The sequence below is a fragment of the Octopus sinensis genome, linkage group LG17 (genome assembly GCF_006345805.1).
Source record: "Octopus sinensis linkage group LG17, ASM634580v1, whole genome shotgun sequence".
NCBI lineage: Eukaryota > Metazoa > Mollusca > Cephalopoda > Octopoda > Octopodidae > Octopus > Octopus sinensis.
Window position 1 is genome coordinate 54,085,580 of NC_043013.1, and position 20,346 is coordinate 54,105,925.

Consider the following 20,346-nt stretch of genomic DNA (forward strand, 5'->3'; position numbering starts at 1 on the left):
CAAGTGAAAGTAGATGTAGTGATAATTTTGAGCAAATCTTTAACCTCGAGTCGATTTGTTATGTGAAGCAGAAATTATATGAAGAGTGTTTTAACCTTTATGTCTGTAATATTATTAGGTTAACCATTTCATGCATGGAATAGCCAGTTGTGGTTACATACTTGCATATCAATGGTGCAAAAGAAAACCAATCTCTGACATGATTTTTATTGTTTAATCTGTCTATTTCCTCCCATCAACTTCATAATGGAGCTAGTTTTATATACATGTTTTTGATAACAACATCTAAATACAGAATAAAAAGGATTTTAAGCTTAATAGGGGTTACCTAGCATATATCCGAACACAATAGTCTTTGGGGGAAATGGCAAATCTGGCAGAATACAGGATTAAATGTAGTTAGTTATATAGCTTTACATTCAGTCAAAATATTGCTGAAGCTGTCTTCTGAAATCGTTCATTGTTTTCAGGTGATGAAGTAAATCCTAACCAATGACTAACTATTAAAATTGGCTACAGACTTAACCATTTTTTGTCTTAAACTAGCATTAGAAACCTATATTGAGATACAAGAGTAGTCAGCACAGATAACTGTTTGCAGTTACAGCTGGCCACATATATAAACTACGTTATAAAAGAAAATGAGAAACCAGATGCATGCTGTCTCTTTGACACCCCCCTCTCTCTCTTTTTATGCTTTGAAATTCTCTTATAACTGCATTGTTAGTTTACTCTGAATAACTTTCACATTTCATTTGTAGGTGTTTGATATAATTTTCAGTTTTTTTCTTCATAATATTAAAACACTGGAAGTAAATAAAGGCTATAAGAATTTACAATGAATTCTGTTTACAATTACAATTTGAGGATATTATTTAAAAAAAAAAAGAATTAAAGATGAATTACCCGAAAACTTTCTGTATCCTTACTGCCTAATTTTGGACATGGCCTTCCACCATATAGAGGGCTCTGCTCAACAGTTCTGTACCTCTCACGGAAGCCATAACCACATGAAGCATTACACGTAGACCAAGAACTCCATTGTGACATCAGACAATCTACTGGGCAAGAAATAGAACAGGATTCGAATTTATCTGAAAAATAAAATATTAAGTTGAAGCAATAAATAGTGTTAAATGAAACAGTTACAACCTGTGGGACCAGAAATCTTTTTACATATCTCAGACAATATATTTGTAAAGTCTTCCTTATATATATATATATATATATATATATATATATATATTCTTTGTATTTAATATATAGCAAATTGAATGTGAAATACCGTATATTGTAAAATTTGCACACATTACTTCTTATATTTGGTAACATATTACATAAAGAACTAAAAGATATCTTTCAGAAATAGTTTAGCAGATGAATTGGGGGGGGGGGAGAATTCATAGTTTTATATATTGTTCACTAATTTTGTTTTAAAGGTTTGTCTGGAGAACCAAACTAAGCAAGACATCTTAAAGTTCATTTTGTTTTCAAATACTTTTGCATTTTTATAAAATTTTCTGTTTTACATGAAATATTCAATTTCTATAGGTTTAATTTGTTAATATTATTTGTTAATTGTCAGCTAATTTAAAGCAATTACATGTCTCAATTGTCAGAACAGATACCTAGTGATTGGAATAATTGTGGTTTATTCACCAGAACTGATTATGAGAAAATACAAAACTATGAAATGAAGAAATTATTTAGTAATAACTGTAGAACTGTAGAAATATTTTGTCTTCAAATATTCTGCACGCACATATATTTAAATATACATATGCACACTGATACACACACACACACAAAAACATATCATGTGTACACATGTATGTGTGTATGTATAAGATATATTAATATATTGTCTGTTTTGGAGTGCTGATGGTGTATACGTGTTATATAAGTGGTTTTGTATGTCTACATACGTACGTTGATCTCTGTTGAATGAATGGGAGGAGTACTCGATACATGTTGTAGACCATAGGGTCATTATTTATGTGTGTGTGTGTGAGAGAGAGAGAGAGTCTGTGAAGCTGAGTGTATATGTACATGTGAAGTTGCAATCATGTATAGATGTTATCATGCTTGTGTGTGTGTGTGTGTGCATGCATCTACAGTACATGTGACATGGTAAACATTTAATAAACTTCATATGTGTTTATATATATTCATTCACTTAAACTGCGCATGAATGCTTTAGATTAAGCAATGAGAGACAGTGCATTACAAAGCAATGATATGCATTTTACTTGTAACTAACACTAAATAATGACTGCATTCTAGTTGAATAAAGCATGGAGGCACCAAATGTGTTGATGAAGGAATGGAGCTATCAGTCACAGCCTAATTTTCAATCTGCCTATATGCAATGTAATATTTTGTACACATTTTACACTTTGTATTGTGTGCTTTAACTTTTTGTTCAGACTAATAATACCATTTGCAAATATACATATATGAGACATGCACAAGTTCCACACTCCCACCGCTCTACCTTTCAGTTACTGCCTGCAGCCATCCATGATGGTTGGGGAGGATGTGACTTCATGTATCTGCAAAGAACGATGTGTGTGCACATGCAAGAAATGACTGTGGTTAAGAAATCTTACTTCTCAATTATGAATTTTGGCTCAGTCCGACTACATGAGACCTTGGGCAAGCACATTCTTATATGATTTGTGAGTGCATGTGATTGATGAAAACTATGGAATCCTGTCTTGTGTGTATATGTTTATGTAAATGTTCACATAGTACATTTTGCCTAAAGAATCTCCATAAAACTTAGATTCTAAATAGCCACCAATTCAATCAAAACTTAGTTCAATTTCTTTTTTGTCATGACTATTTTTTTTTTCTTTTCTTTAATGCTCCTTACATTAAGCATTTTAGCATTAACTTTATTGATTCTTCAGGTGGATGCTAGCTAAGGGTAATTTATTCTGAGAACATTTCTATTTTTCTGCACCAACAAATTGACATTTACTTTGTGGTTTTCTGATCATTACTTCATAAAGCGATCTAAGAAGATCAATACATGCCTAGATTTATCTTCTGTACATAAAATAATAATAGTAAATAATAATAATAATAATTTATTTCTTTGCTACCCACAAGGGGCTAAACACAGAGAGGACAAGCAAGGACAGACAAACGGATTAAGTCAATTATATCGACCCCAGTGTGTAACTGGTACTTAATTTATCGACCCCAAAAGGATGAAAGGCAAAGTCGACCTTGGCGGAATTTGAACTCAGAACGTAACGACAGATGAAATACGGCTACACATTTCACCCGGCGTGCTAATGATTCTGCCAGCTCGCGGCAGAATAATAATAATAATAATAATAATAATAATTATTATTATTATTATTATTATTAATAATAATAATAATAATAATAATAGGCAATCGCATCAGTTTTTTTTTCGTCACTTTATGATTTCTTTTGGCTAGCTTTTTAATCATACCTCACCCTCCTGTACTAAAATTAATACTCTTTATCATGATGAGTATCCAAATGTGCTGCATTCTTTACACAATGAAACATAATTGTTAGTGTTAGTTGATATTTCTTGAATATGGAATGAAATGTCTTTCTACTTGCTACTCTGCAGTATGTAGCAGTAAGGTTTTGAAAAGTCAGAATTTTTATTAATTAGACATTTCAAAAATCTCACCCTATACTCATTCCTTCAGAAATTAATAGGTTTCTGAATAACAATTCTTAACTCTAGTAAAATGTCTAATTATATTATTGAAACCGTATATTTACAGATCAGTGAAGAATTCAATAACAGTATTACTCTAATTACTGATTTAATGAAAAACCATAATAGATCTTTAAAAATATTTACAGATACATCTAGGAAAATGTAGCATAGATCTGGGGAAAAGATTTTTTATAATTTTTGTTGATTTTTTTTTGAGTCGGTGAATAATTGTGATAACTATGTTTAGGTGGAACATAAAAAATGCAACATGCACTTAAAAGAAAACAATGAAATATTAGCATTCTAAATGGACTGATTTATTATGCAGATCTAAATTAATACATATAGCCTAACACATGAGAGAGGCATATCTATCTCATATCTACACTTATTTTAAATGGAGAAAAAAATTTAAATAACTGAAATAATATAAATGAAATAACAAAATAAATTACCAAATTACAAAGAATGCATAATTTTTCATGCATATTTAACTTTTAACTATTGTTTTATATTTAATCATAATTTTCTATTTACAAAACCTTTCTATGATAATGTTTCCATAACTATCATCACAGACAATGAAGATATTTATTGAGCTGCTACAAAAAGGGGACTGCGTTCATAAAAACAAACAAAACAACTGTTTTTCAGAAAACAAAAAAAAATCTAAAACAAATGGATTGAATACAAACTTCAAAACAAATAAATTGTAAGAAGGAAAACAAATAGGTTAGATAACAGGGATGAATAATAGAGATACTCTTGAAGATGGAAGTGATGAGTGGGGCAGTCTCGTGACATTGATATAGTATATTGTCGTTTATCAAAATACTGTAAATACTAGATTACTCTTGATCTCTGATCACTGCAATCTTATTAGGAATTAACTTTTTCAAAAATTTGGGTAAAAAATTGAAGAAATAGTTTATAAATGGCACCACTGAAAGTTTATGAGAGACACATGTAGTTACTTTAATATTAACCTTTTAGCATACAGATTACTCTGTCAAATTTTATATTTATGAATTCACATTGTTTTGAATTAATCGTGCATTATCTTGTACCTTTGAGGTTCTGATGATGTGGTTGCATATCTTTAGAGTGACATTGTAGGGTATCTGTAAGTGGCTAGATTTTAACATTTTAGATATAAAACAGATAGATATGGCCAGTTTAAATGGTAAAGGATTGAGGTGCACATTTTGAAGCTCAGTATATTTCCATATTTCATCCTAAATCCAACATGTTTTATTGAGGACTGGTTACGTAGTTACATATCCCAGTAACTCATTCTCGTTCATTGTCCATTAAGGCTCCAGTAAAATTTATATTCTACTTTCAGCATGTTCCAGTACTCTGGGAAACACTTTGTGAATCAGCAAAATTGATAAAGGGTAGATAGAATACTTTGCAGTGTTTATTCTAAGTCTCTACATTTTAAGCTTAAATTTCAGTAAAGTCAACTTTGCTTTTCTTCATTTCAAGATTGATAAAAAAAAAAGAAAAAAAAAAAGAATCCAGTCTGTGGGATTAACAGAACAGTAAGAGGGCCACTCAGAATCCTTGCAGTATCTGTTTTGGCTTTTTGCATTTTGACAGCAATGCCAAAGTTTTGGCCCAAATCGGAGACCTTTTCCTTGGGTAAAGAGTGGTTCCATGGAAAAAGAAGAGTTGCATGCATGACCAAATGTCAGTCTTCTCTCAAGAAATTTTGTGCAGGCTTGAGTATTTAAGGGCAGGTTTCACCAATGAAGGCCCTCAACCACTGGGAATATGCTCTGTCATTTGTTAAAATACTTTGTTATATATTGAAATAATTTTCAACTTCTTTGAATTGTAACTTAGCCAGTGTATTCTTTGTCTGTCACTACTTCTTACTCTCCATTCCTCTCCCTTTTCTGTGGTCAGACCTGGAGGGAAATGGACTCCAAGTCTAGGTGTCTATTACATATACCTTGACAGCACCCCAAGGAGTGCCTAGTACATATGCCTTGACAGTACCATGAGGAGTTCAAGGCACAAATGTCTAGTATTTCCTGACAGCTACTGTTCTAAAACCTCTTGTGTTAGATCTAAATTACAATTATTTTCATTGGATAATAATTTTACAACAACCACAGTTATTTGTTATTGTTTCATCCAGGCTGTCTCTGATTTAACAAATATATGATTAGAAACTTGAAACCCTGACTATCTTTTTAGTCAGATAAGGTATATCAATTAACAATAGGTTGCTTAAAACATTAGGGTGTAATATAAGCAAGATTTAGCAGCACGTGGAGCATGACCAGAGAGAGTGTCTCTTCGTGGTTTATACACTTGCTTTCATAAGTATATAAATGCTGTAGAAAATTTTGAGTAGATTATGTTATTGGTTTCAAATGTTGGCACCAGACCAGTGACCTTAGTGGAAGGGGTAAGTCGATTAAAATGATCCCAGTGCTCAACTTGTACTTATTTTATCAGCCATGAAAGGGTGAAAGGCAAAGTCATCCCTGGCAATACTTGAACTCAGGCGAAATGCCGCTAAGCATTTTGCTCAGCAGACTAATTCTGCTAGCTAGGGCATTAACTAGAGCTGCAGTATCAGTTTTCTTGGCATCAATTATAAAATGTCATTTTTAACATGAACATGTTTTGCATTAATTTCTTACATTTTTTTATCTTTTTGTTTCTGAATATCTGTTGACAATATTATGATTAAAAACTGCCATGAAAAGAACTAGCTGCATAAGTTTTTCATCTCTAACAAAATAAAGTTGATCAATTAGAAATCTATAATTTTGATCATAAACTGTTTGTTAAAAATATCAATGCTAAGTAAATGCTTTAAAATATTCTGAGATTGAGTGTAAGAGATGCTTGAAGAGAATTTTTGTTTGTTGTTACTCCAGTTTTTCAATGGGTTTGATGATCATTGATTGAGGCATTGTTTTACATTGGAATATCCTTCCTTTCACTAATCCATATCTGTTTTTCAAGTAATCAGTCTCTTATTCCATGTCTATGAAAGAGTAGAGGCTGTAGATAATTTGTTGTCATGTAAAACAAGAATAGTATTACTACTTGTAGTTCAGTGATTTTCAGAATAGTGCCAAGAAAAACAAACATGTAAACACAGACATGTGATGAACTTACTAGAGTTTCTGTCTATCAAATTCACTTACAAAGCATCCATTATCCTGCAGCTATAGTGTGGGCCAGCTCCCCTGCCCTGAATGTCATATTTAGAAAGGGCCTCGAATTGGCTGGGTTTCCATCACAACTGGAGCCAGTAGGTCTTGGCCATAGGAATGGTAAGTGCCCCTATGGAATGACACTCTTCCTATATGAGAGACAAAAATCCCTAATCTGGGAGGTGATGTGCTGCAACATATTCTCTGGCCCCCAACTTTGCTGCATTGGCTACGAACCTGGGTATTTCTGTTTATTATGCGAGGGAGAAGATATACAAATACAAGAGACTGACCGACCACTATTTGTTTGTATCAATCACAGTCTCTGCTGCTTTCCTCCTCAAAATTGGGATAACTGTGGCCCATCTCAGAAATGAGACCTGCGAGGCAGGGTGGGTGTTTCAGCAAGTGTCACTTGCCATTCTTTGCATTGACACATTTGCAATCATGTCTCCGAGGCATGGCTGAACACTCCATTTGTTCTGGGAAGTACAACCTAAGCAAGCTGTGTTTTGTTATTTACTGTTTGTATTTTGAACAGTTGTTGTCCTAAAGGCAATAAACTACATGAAATATATACATATGCATACATACCTATAATATATATATGTATATATATATAGATATATAGATATATATATACACACATACATACAATATATATATGTATATATATATATATATATATATATATATATATAAAGCATTAGTTGACCAATATACCAAGCAGTGGGACTGAACCGGAAACCATTGTTGTAAAGCAAACTTCTTAAATATACACACAGCCATATCTGGGCCTTTCAACCCATCTGGAGTATTTAGAAAAGAATATTCCAGGTTCATGCATGTTCTGCTGTGAGCCATGTGGTGTGAGTTTACTATTTGTGATTCATTGCTATGATATAGCTTGATAGAAGCTAATACTTTTCACTATGCTTGAAGTAAGAAGACTTCTCCAACAACATGAGATAATAAAAACTTTACTTTAAAGAATGTAATGGCAATGTCTAGTCATATGAACTAATATAATTCACAGCTCTGTAGTAAAACTGAAAAGAATTTTCAGCTATCTCCTATGTTTTGTGTAATGATATTTTTAAAATGAATAACATTTCTTAATAAATATGTATGGATCATAGATTAGAGACAGAAACTTACACAGGTTGTTCTATAGTGGTGGTATGAGGTACTTTCAAATCTGTTTAAGTTATTAAAATTAAAATACATCAGCTTTAGATTTGTGTGTGAAATATATACATACATACATATAATATATATATGTATATATATATATACACACACACACATATATATATGATATATTCATGAGAATTAAGAGAAATCTTAGGACACTATTAAGATAGTAATATTATTCTACTTTTGTCATGATATTTAGGTTGCTACTATTGAAATGTTCGTCAATATGATAGTGTGTATGGTGAAGTTTTTTCATTTACTTAATATTTTCAGATTGGCTTCCTAACATGCTTGACTGAATTTAAAGAATTTTCTTTAACCCTTTACCTTTTAAACTAAATTATTCTGTTTTATTTTCAAAGAAGCCAGTTCTGAGCTCTTACGCCTACGCAACAATGTCAGTCCCAAAATAGTCATATCATTGAAATCTTGACACTATGAGATAATGCAAGTCTAACTGGAAACTATGGGAGTAAATAAGTATCACATTTGATAGAGTAATCAGAATGTTAATGAGTTATGTTGAATGAGAGGTGCTGGTGTGGTTTGTGATAAGAAGCTTGCTTCCCAATCACATGGTCCCATGTTCAGTTCCACTGCATGGCTACCTGGAGAAGTGTCTTCTGCTATAGCCTCAGGCCAACCAACGCTTTGTGAGTGGATTTGGTAGATGGAAATTAAAAGGAAACCATTGTGTATATATGTCTGTGTGCGTTTGTCCCCCCACCACTGCTTGACAACTGGTGCTGGTTTGTTTACATCCCTGTAACTTAGCAGTTTGGCAAAAGAGACCGATAGAATATGTATCATGCTTTAAAAATTTAAGTACTACAGTCAATTCAGTTAAGTAAACAATTATTCTTTGATGCAGTGCCCCATCATGGCCGTGGTCTAATGACTCAAACAAGTAAAAGAAAAAGGATAAAAAAAAATAGATACAGGCATGGCTGTGTGGTTAAGAAGTTCACTTCTTAATTGCATCGTCTCAGGTTCAATCCCACATTTTGGTGTCTTCTGCTATAGTCCTGGCCGACAGAAGCCTTGAGAGTGAATTTGATGGAAATTCAAGAGGAGTCACCTTATGTATATGGGTGTGTTTGTGTATGACTGCACTTGTTTATTCAAAAGTTATGAGGTTGAGGCAGTGTTGTTTTCTTGTCAATAACTTGTTTGCATGCTTTGTGCCTTCAAGACCATTTGAAATAAGAGATCCTTTATTAAAAGCCAGTAAAGGTGGACATCAGAAAGGACATTTGGCTGTAAAACAATACCTCAATAACATTTTCATCTGAACCCTGCCAAGGTGGAAAAGTGGGTGTCATATGAATGAAAGAATGAATGATTAAAACTGAGTACTGGGTACTTGCATGATTTTGAAAAGTTATTTCACCTTGTTATGGAAAACAACAAAAATAAAATTGAATAAAAAAAAGAGAATTAAAGAATAATTTAGTAAGAGCATGCATTTAATGTTAATCCAAGATCCAAATTTTCTTACACCAAAATAAATAAATAAAATAAGGATAAAAAGGAAAACTTGATTTATAAAGTTAGAATATTCTTGACTACAAGGGAAAGAAGGGGAGAAACATTTTGCATCCTTTGTTTCCTCTGGTGTTACCAAAAATTGCAGAAGAAAATATTACAATTATTAAGCAGAGAGATATTAAAGGAAAGCTAGAAATTATTTGGAAACTGATTAAGAATTGGAGGATATCTTTTGGCAACGGTAGACTTACACTGAAATGTGCAGCATGGATTTTGTGGACCTATTAATTAGATAAAAAAATAAATGGCAAAAGTCACATCAGTGATGATGTTTTTGGAAATGATTCTAATAAATTAAAATGAGATATTTCCAGATGAAGGAGAACTCTTAAAAATCATGTATCAATATTAAATTGGAAAACAAATTACACGAGCCTTCAAATTAATTTTGAAAAATAAAACAAATTGTTTATTAATGTTTTATGCATCTAAATTATATTTTGCTTGACTTATATTACACATAACTTATAAAGCTGTTTCATTTTTATGTTCATTAACATTATCTTGTGTTAACTTCCTACATAATTTTATATTCATGCAGCTCATCTGATATTCACTTCCACATTGCAAATATTTCAAAATTCATATACAAATAATTATTTACTAAATATAACTTATTTGGCTTCACTTTGTTTTATATGTCTGTCAGATATATATATATATATATATATATATATATAATATATATATATATAGATATATATACATATGTGTGGATATGTATGTATGTGTGTATATGTATGTATGTTGTATATATGTGTATGTGTATATATGTATGTATACGTATATATATATATATATATATATATATATATATATGTATGTATGCTCTAGTCTGGTTGATCTTCGACACTCATGGAGTGGTTACCTCCCCTGTCAGTGTATATATTTTTGCTCTTCTTACAGCTATGAGTATTTTAACTGTTATTTCTAGCAATATTGGTGCTTCAGCATCTTTAGTCACATTTGGTGATGATTGAATGTTTCCTGTATATATATATATATATATATATATAATATATATACATACATACATGCATGCACGCGTGCACACACACACACACACACACATATATATTACATACATATCTACATACATGTATGTCTGGTTCTTTGCTAAGAAGATCTCTTTGCAATGACATGATTTCAGGCTCAAGCACATTGCAAAACATCCTAGACAAGTATCTACTTCTACAACCACTAATAAATTCCTTGTGAAACCATGAGATCCAGTCACATACACGTGCATGCACATTTGTGTGTTGTATGTGCCTGCAAATGTTGATGTTGCAACTGGTTGATCTGCAGTGGGGAAAGAAATCCCTTCCTTCAAAAACAGGCGATTGCACCAGAAAGGGCATCCAGCTGTAAAATGTTGCCTCAATAGGGGTTCCAACCTATACTAGTAAAACAGATGTTAAAACAAATGCATGAATGAGAGTTTTCGTTATGAGTATCCTACCAAACATTGCCAATAGTTGTAAAAAGATAGACATTTAGAGACATAAATTGGTAGAATGACTTTCAGATAATTACATGAATTTATGGAATTTTTAAAAGAATTTAAGTAGTTGTGTTCTTGTCTTTTTGCATTTATAATCCAGCTTTCAATATCTTCCTTTTGATTTCATAATCTTCCACTTACCTATCTGTTTCCATAACAACCTTTTCCCTGTCAACCAACCTATATCCTAATATATTTCTTCAATAAAACCCCACATTTCCTTTTTTAAACTTTCTTGTATTCATAATTTTATCTCTCATTCTACCTATTTATCTGCACTTGTCTATCTAACCATTTTATTTATCCTAATAGTTTTCTTAAGCACTCCCATAAACAACAATAACCACCCCACTGTCCTAACTCCAACAAAACAATAAAAAAAGCAAATTAAAATTACATCCCATCCCCACCACAAACATTGAATATCACCATTCTACAAAAAGAGAAAAAACTGACAAGGCAGAAAACTAATAGCCAAACAGTAAATGCAAAACCCCAACAACTGGGCAGGTACAAGCGAAAGACTACACCCATACCAATGAATATAAGTAAACCCAATAGTTATCTCCTGGATAAGATGCAACATTCCGAACAGTTTCCACTTTTTATTATTATTGTTGTATGAACAGTAGTAAGTTGTCTCCCATTACTTGATTGAGCCCCATGCATTAAAGGGGACACACACACACACACTCTCTCATTTATATGCATATACATATAAAATTGCATATATTTATATAAAACCATCCCCATTGTACTGGTGTTTTCCATGTCGACATGGGTTAGAGAGTTTGACATGGGGGTCACATGTTGCTGACAGTGGGGAAAGAGTATAAGTTAATGTATGATGGAAGAAACAGTAACAGAGTAACAAGGAAACGAATGATGGAGGCGCAATGGCCTAGTGGTTAGAGCAGCGGACTCATGGTTGTAGGATCGTGGTTTCGATTCCCAGACTAGGTGTTGTGAGTGTTTATTGAGCGAAAACACCTAAAACTCCACGAGGCTCTGGCAGAGGGAGGGACAAGAAAAAGTAAGGTGGCAAGCTGGCAGAAATGTTAGCACGCCGGGGGAAACGCTTAGTGGTATTTCGTCTGCCATTACGTTCTGAGTTCAAATTCTGCCGAGGTCAACTTTGCCTTTCATCCTTTCGGGGTCGATAAATTAAGTACCAGCTATATAATCGACTTAATCCGTTTGTCTGTCCTTGTTTGTCCTCTCTGTGTTTAGCCCCTTGTGGGTAGTAAAGAAATAGAATGTCAAGGGGAAATAATGGAGGAGACTGGAGAAGGGTTAAGAAAGGGTGGGTTAGGGTTAAAAAGGATGGGGTGGGTTGAATTGTTGGACCCCAATGATAGAGGGGATAGGTTTGATTTCCATGCTTGCAGGACATTTTTTAAAGATCCAAGTTCTTATTAGAGTTACCAGGTTTATTGCTGAGAAAAGAGAGTAATGGGAAAACTAAGAGACAGCGTTAGAGAGAGGGGAAAGAGAAGGAATAGAAAGAGAAGAATTAGTGAGAAAGTTGGAGAGTGGTAGGGGTGGGTTAAGGAAGAGGAAATGCCATGTTACATCATGGGTGGGTAGAGTGGTGCAGAAAGGAGAGATAAGGCGAGAATTAGAAAGCAGAGTGTCTCTTCAAGGAAGTACATCCAAGGGAACAAAGTGTCAGAAGAATCCAGGGTGGTAGGTAAAGGTTGCTAGGGTGCAATCTCTTGCAAGTCAACCATCAGGATTTTGGAAGGAGACGAGATGAAGGAGGAGTGGCTAGATATGTGTGGTGGCAGGGGGAGTTTAGTGGATATTCAATATGCACAGATTGTTTTCCTATCACTTATGAGGGGGAGAATTTGGTGAGGTGATAAGAAAGGATAGAATATGTTGAATGGGTTGGAGAGATATGGGGGAGATGTGAGGGTATGAAGGCTCAGGAGGATATAAAGACATGATAATAGGTAATAGCTTTTTTACAACTTGTTTTTTTTTACTCTAGCTATGCTTTTAGAACATCAGCTACACTTCATTAGGCCCCTACATAATAGAAATTATCAACAGCTTCCAAAGAGAGCCCCTGGTGTTAGAGATTTGTTGTTTGTCTTCACACAGCTGCCTCTGACTTCACCATACCTCTTGTGTATCACACACACACACATGACCACTGTGCTTCAATGTGTCTTGAAAAGCAACCAACAGTGCTAGCATCAGGTGTAAAGCTACGTCTAAATGTCTTATTCAGCCCATCCCAGCTGGAAAAGATTTAGAAATAATAACGATGTATTTGTCAGCCATATCTTGCCAAATTGACCAGTGAAAATTCATGATAATTTGGTGTTAATTTTACATTGTAAAAAGTTTTGTTTTTCCTGTCTTATTGCTTTTGTTCAACTTCTGCCTTGTTGCGTATTACCTCAAGTGTTTGCTTGTATACTTTACTTCCAAAATAAAGGTACCTCTTAAACTTTACAGCTTAAGGAGATTAATTTACTGCTTAACCCCTATAAAATTTCAAGGTTAGGTTTATCTTATTTAGGCCAAGACTTTTTCTTGCTTTAGAGTCAAACTTGACTAACTTCAACAGTAATTTTTTTATCTTTCTAATGTCCATTGAAATCAGCCCTTCCATTTAATATGCTACACCCGTGGACAATTGTAGGGTTGTAATGACTGAACTAATTACATTTCATTACATAATTAAAAGTTTCTCACACATCACTGATGACATGATTATCACTCAAGACGAATATTATCATTATAACTGCAAATATGACTCACTCCTACAAAATATTTAAATTTTTATTCCCCAGATCATTTATTTGCTATCCAGCTCTAGTTAGTCACTCTACTAGCAATCAAGTATAGACTGTCATTACATTTTAAGTTTATATCCAATTTAGTAAATATGTACAAACTACTTTTGGTATAAAAAACATTTTGAAAAGTATCATAAGCTGTACACTTATTAAAATTAGTTTTGAAATATGCTTTATTTGATGTTTAACCTTTTTAAATGAATATAAAGTCAAACATTAGTTCAATATATAATCAGATTGTCTTTTAGAAAAGTGATAAAAGGAAAGAAATAGTTGTGTTGCTGAAAAACTAAAATAAATATTCTACATTTTATGAGATTGAAAATGTATTATTGAAAACAGACTTCAATGGATCTTCAAATTATATACAATGCCAGATATTTTAATAAAGTATTCCATTTGATACTTAGTATATTTAAAAAATAACTTTTAGTTGTATAAATACTTTTAACTGAAGTATGTTTAAAACTGTTATATACAAATGAGTATAATTGTGAACTGATTTATGCAGAATAAACAAATCTGCACTCACTTGTTGCAAGTTATTGCATAAAATTGCGATATTAGATTTTGCTTTACTTCAAAGTAAAAAAACGATGTTTACATTCCGCAAAGATATTGATTAATTTGTATAAAGATGTAGGTTTTTACACATCATTAGCTCTTATGCTTATAGCTGTTTAACTATCTCTCTCCCTCTAAAATTATATATGCAAATAGTGGTGATGAGCTGAGATTTTACACATGCACACACACACACTACTGATGCACATTTTATATTTAAATGTGCATATGTATATGCAATGTTTACTTTGTAAATTGTGTTATTTTCCTACTATGTGCAAAGGCAAACTCTGCCCGAAATGTCTATGCAAAGTCTAAGTTTCTCTGATCTCTTTTAAGTAGAATGCTAAAAACAGCTAAGAACATCATTGCATTTAAACGTATCTGGTCATCTCTGAAGTTAATATATTGTATATATACATATATTAAGATATAATTATATTTTAATAATTTGAGATGTCAACTGTATGTGTGTATTTCAAAGGAGGGACAAGTGCTAAGTAATATTGTTAAATTGATATTTCATATGTAAACTTTTATCATTCAGTCTGCGAGGACTTAGATTAATATATAAACGAGATTAAATGCAAACAATAGAGAACATATGTTTTGAACCATTGAATGGAACTGAAATTTCAACATTCCATACACCATTTATGTTTAATATTTTCGTCAGCTTTAAATGGATATAAAAGAGCAGGAATAGGAAAGAATGAGTCAAAATAAGGAAGCAAACCTGCATGGGAACACTGGGAAGTTCCTTTCAAAATGTTATTACTGTTGAGACATAGTAATGCTTTGTAAGCTTTTCCCTCTCCACAGTCAGATTGTTGCAAAGATTCTTCATCAGTTGTTGATTGCATCTCTGGCCCTTGAGGAGAAAATGGAGAGAAAAGCTGTGATGTGTCAACTTTATCTACCGGGGTGGTTCTTACTGGTTCTTCGATTATGCAGTCTGATTGATTACCAATAACTACTGGCTGAAATGGATCACATTGACAGTGCCTTCTCTGATAGCGAGGATATCTCTCACGGTTCTTGCATTCTGAATTATACTTGCTTTTACCTAAAAGGAATGAAAAAATATGAGTCACCATTATAAAGCTCAAACTATAACAATATTTTAATGGTAAAAAATTTCATCATATATTGAAAGTCTAGTTTCAAGAACATTATTTACTTAGAAATATAAAATTTGACAAATAAAAAAGAATCCATATAAGTGACTGGAATAAATCTATACATAATAGTTTATATGATCAACAGGGACACTAAAAGCACACTGGAATCACAGACAGGCTGGCTGGGAATAAAGATTTTGTATGGGGCAATAAAATATGTTCTTTTTAATATTTGGTTGTTTCCTAAAAGTAGTTGGCTGGTTGTAGTGACGACCTAGGTGGCCTATTCAAAAGTGGAGAGGGTGCTCTGAAAACAGAGTAGCCAGAATGAGAACAAAGTGGAAAAAGTTCAGGGAGCTGGTATCTCTATGCTGGGTGGGATGGTGGTCGTAGTGAGTGAAAGGCAGATGGTATGATGTTTGAGTAAGAACTGTGATGCATTGTGGTAGTGCAGGCTGGATAATGAATGTAGACATTTGAAGACTGGAAAGAAAGGAATCCTGCCATGCTGGATGTGTAATGTAAATGAGCAAGAATGTAGAGTTACAGATTAGTTGAGAGGTGTAAGAGGAACAAGATATGCGATGTAAGACAGTTCTGTGCTGATGATGCATATTGAGGCAGAAATATGCTTATGGATTATCCTTTTGTCTCCAGGTAAAACAATGTCTTTTACTTAATGGCATCTTAATTCAGGAGATTGTTGATTCCTTGAGATTATCTCCCCCCCCCCCCCATCTCATTTATATTGGTTGCAAATGCCACTAGGTGTACTGCAATATGAAAAGTTGCAGTGGTACCTTATTGGAGATGCATGGTCAACCAATGAGAAAGTGTCATGTCTGTGTGTCTGATGTATCAATTTTAGTCATAGTTTCTAACAACATTTGCAGATACACAGAAATTTTCATTGGTTGCCTGTAGTTACATTCTCTGGTTGTTAGTGTGTGGTTTTGTGTTGAAGTTTTTCATCATGGCAGTGAAATAATAAAATATTGTGGCAATGAGTTTGTGGTTAGTTAAGATACATCTGGCATTAACGAGCTAATTATTAATTGCAGCATTCTTATAATACTTGATGACCTGTTCTTAAACATGCAAGTAACTTGAACTTGCCAGTAATATGATCATTTAACACTGACAATGGGGTCTGTGAAATTATAGGGCTTGAACTCATTAACCTATACTCCATACTTTAATGCTTCAACCTCACATCCATTGTCTCTTTTCATTTATTTCCAAATAATAATAATAATAATAATAATAATAAAATAATAATAATGATAATAATAAACTATTGGGTTTCATCAGTTTAGACTCTACATCATGTTTACTACTACTACTACTCAATTGACAGTTTTACAACAGACCTACAAACTTGGAAAATAAAAGTTTGATAAATCAAATTATTTTATCAGTCTACCAGTGCTTCAATACACAATGCTCTTTTCTAAATAATGAATAATATGTTCCAGTGCAATTGTGGACAATTTCAAAAGAGACAGAAAGAATTTTGCAGTAAATCTTTCATCTGAATTGTCATCAACAAAAGTCTGATTTCATTTGTTTAGGCTGAAAGAATAATTGACCATCACAGAGACTGTTGCTGTTTGTTTTTCCATGCTCATTTAAATAATGTTCCGAGTAATGCAAAAGGAAAGATTTTCAGTGTTAAGTGTAACTGGAGACATCTGATTAACAAACCATACACAGTCGTCAGACAAGCAATCCAAAAGAAATGAAGTATAAAAACACATTAAATTACAGGATAATATTAAAAGATTATTCTGATCAATATCATGATATTGACAGTGACTGTGTAGACACCATAGACATTGAACTTTATAAAAGGTCAGTGACCTTAATTCCTGTGTGAAAAATATGGAACTTATTATCTTGTTTGTTTTGTCTTTGTAACAGTTCACCTGAATATGTTTCCTGACCACAGAGGTTAAGATCAACACAACTTCTGCTACTGAGCACCCCCCACTAGGGTTGTCTTTTCATAAGTTTCAAGAGATAAAATTATCATTTTAGTTAAAGCTATATAACACTTTATGGTGATGGGGCTGGTGGTAATGAACATCAGCAAAGAAAAATACTTTTTTTTTTTTTTTAATAACATTCATTGCAGCAACTACCACCATTGTTGTTGTTGTTGTCATCATTGTCATTGTTATAATCATCATCATCATGGGCTGTGTTTTGATACATTAATTTTAGATACTGTTTTACTGATTTGTTGTATATAGAAGTTAATGGTTTTCGTTACTTGTTGGCAATTTATTAAATAGACTCAGCAACCAAGCAGCATAAAATTTTTGACTACATCTAACATGGTCAGACTATGTTATTATATTTTCTAAATTCAGTCATGCCTGACTGCTTGTATTAAAAATTGTCTGCCTCCGCGATAGTGCTCCGGCATCCCCACTTTAGCTTTTGATGCCTTATGAAGGACTGGTGCTTTAACATCATCCATATATGTTCACTGAAATTTCAGGGAAGGAAAGTGGATATCTTTTAAATATATTCTTATAGATTTAGCTCATCCAGTCTATGTCAGCTCTGATCCATGCCATCTCCGACCCCATGCTAGCTCCGATCCCATGCCAGGTCTGACCCCATGCCAACTCTGGACCCATGCTTGCATGGAAAATGGACGTTAAATGATGAATTCATCAAATTATCTGTGGCTGAAAATGCTGAACCCTAAAGCCTTACCCTACTGGATGGATGTCGCACCACAGTACTGCATGCAGTACTTAACATTAAACAGAATGAGCACATTAGCTATAAGCATTTCTGTAGAGGTTACAAAGATCAGGTGAGAAAATCACAGACATGAGAATGAGTTTGATCAGTTATGTCAGAGATAATGGAAGATCCAAGACAGCTGGTATTACTAGAGGCAAACCAGTACACAAAGATGAAAGGAAAGGCCATCCCAAACCCACATATGTTGATGTAGTAAAGAATAATGTTATCAAGTGGAAAATACTGGTGAGTTAACAAGATGTGTGGAGGACTAAGTTGCTAGACTCACTACTGAAATATTGGTTTTAGGTTTTGGCACAAGGCCAGTAATTTCGACACCAGAGTTCAACTGGTTCTTTTTTTATCAACCATACTTATTTTATCAAAATCAACCTGAGCAGTGTTGAAACTTGGAACATAATGACAGACAAAATGCTGCAAAACATTTTGCTTGGCATGGTAACTCTTCTGCCAGCTCACCAGCTTCAGGACGATGATGATGATGATGATGATGATGATAATCCTTTCTGTTTAAATTTCGAGGGAGGGGTTCTACTTGATTACATCAAAACCCCCACTCTGCTCAACTGATGCATATTTCATCAACCCTGAAAGGATAAAAGGCAAAGTCGACCTCAGCAGCATTTGAACTTAGGATGTAAGGATGAACAAAATGCTGATAAGCATTTTGTTCGATGTGCTAACAATTCTGCCACCTTAATAATAATAATAATAATAATAATAATAATAATAATAATAATAATACTCTCTTTACTTGTTTCAGTCATTTGACTGTGGCCTTGCCGGAGCACTGTCTTTAGTTGAGCAAATCGACCCCAGGACTTATTCTCTGTAAGCCTAGTACTTATTCTATCGGTCTCTTTTGCCAAACCACTAAGTTACGAGGACGTAAACACACCAGCATCGGTTGTCAAGCAATGTTGGGAAGACAGACACACAAACATACACACACACACACACACTCATATATATATATATATATACAACGGGCTTCTTTCAGTTTCCGTCTACCAAATCCACTCACAAGGCTTTGGTCAGCCTGAGGCTATAGCAGAAGACACTTGCCCAAGGGGCAATGGAATGCGACTGAACCTGGAACTATGTGGTTGGTAAGCAAGCTACTTACCACACAGCCACTCCTACGCCTAATAATAACAATAACAATAGTAAAGTACTTCAGATTTGGAAACCACAGAACTGCTGTACTTGGTATCTTCAAGTGTTATCCTTCATTTTATGGTTTATTTTATTAATCTTCACATTATTGAAAAGCTTTGTTTAAATGGCTAAACTTGAAATGTTATATGGTGCCACTTTATAAGCACCAATTCCTTTCCTGTTAAATAGATTCCTCTGGTTTTAATTTCTAGGATCAAACACTAATTTATTAATATTTGAAATATGAAGATAAATAAAATCGAATCTCTGTAAATATCTATATTTATGAAATGAACGATTAGACATTAATTTTGTGACTGCATTTATGACCTTACAGTTTCACTCGTTTTATTGAGCTGCACAAGAATACATCTGTTACTTTAATCAGATTTTGATAATCTAGTCATGCTTCTGGTTCCATGTGATAATACTTTATCTGTTAGTAAAACTAGAATTAGCATTCAAAAAAAAAAAAAAAGATGTTTCTTCGCCTGATTTAAAACAGATGATATTCCATATTTATTCCTTCCAGCTTCAAGATGGCAGTTATGTTTAAAACAAAATAACTTTTAATCAGTGTTATAATCAGTAATAATGGTCCTTTCCACTAAAGGCATAAAGCCTGATAGTTGTTTGGGTCATTGACATTGACCCCAGCATTTGGCTGGTGCTTATTTCGTCAACCTTGAAATGACGAAAGGCAAAGTTGACCCTGGCTGTATTAAACACAGATTGTAAAGATGGATGAAATGCCACTTAGCATTTTGCTCAATGTGCT

General features: G+C 33.4%; 1 protein-coding gene across 13 annotated transcripts in view; it reads right to left on the reverse strand.

Annotated features, from left to right (window-relative positions):
* Positions 1-20,346, reverse strand: part of LOC115220760 (thrombospondin type-1 domain-containing protein 7A) — a 1,292,425-nt gene that overhangs the window by 122,286 nt on the left and 1,149,793 nt on the right. For 12 of the 13 annotated variants that reach the window (XR_005002721.1, XM_036510587.1, XM_036510591.1 and 9 more), the window contains 3 exons: positions 15,248-15,577; positions 9,825-9,854; positions 907-1,094 (listed from right to left, as the gene is read on the reverse strand). Coding sequence is in view for 12 of the 13 variants with exons in the window: in XM_036510587.1 (XP_036366480.1) it covers positions 907-1,094; positions 9,825-9,854; positions 15,248-15,577 (548 nt within the window). In the remaining variant the exon portion in view is untranslated. The remainder of the gene's footprint in view (positions 1-906; positions 1,095-9,824; positions 9,855-15,247; positions 15,578-20,346) is intronic. The other variant, XM_036510592.1, reaches the window with a different exon arrangement.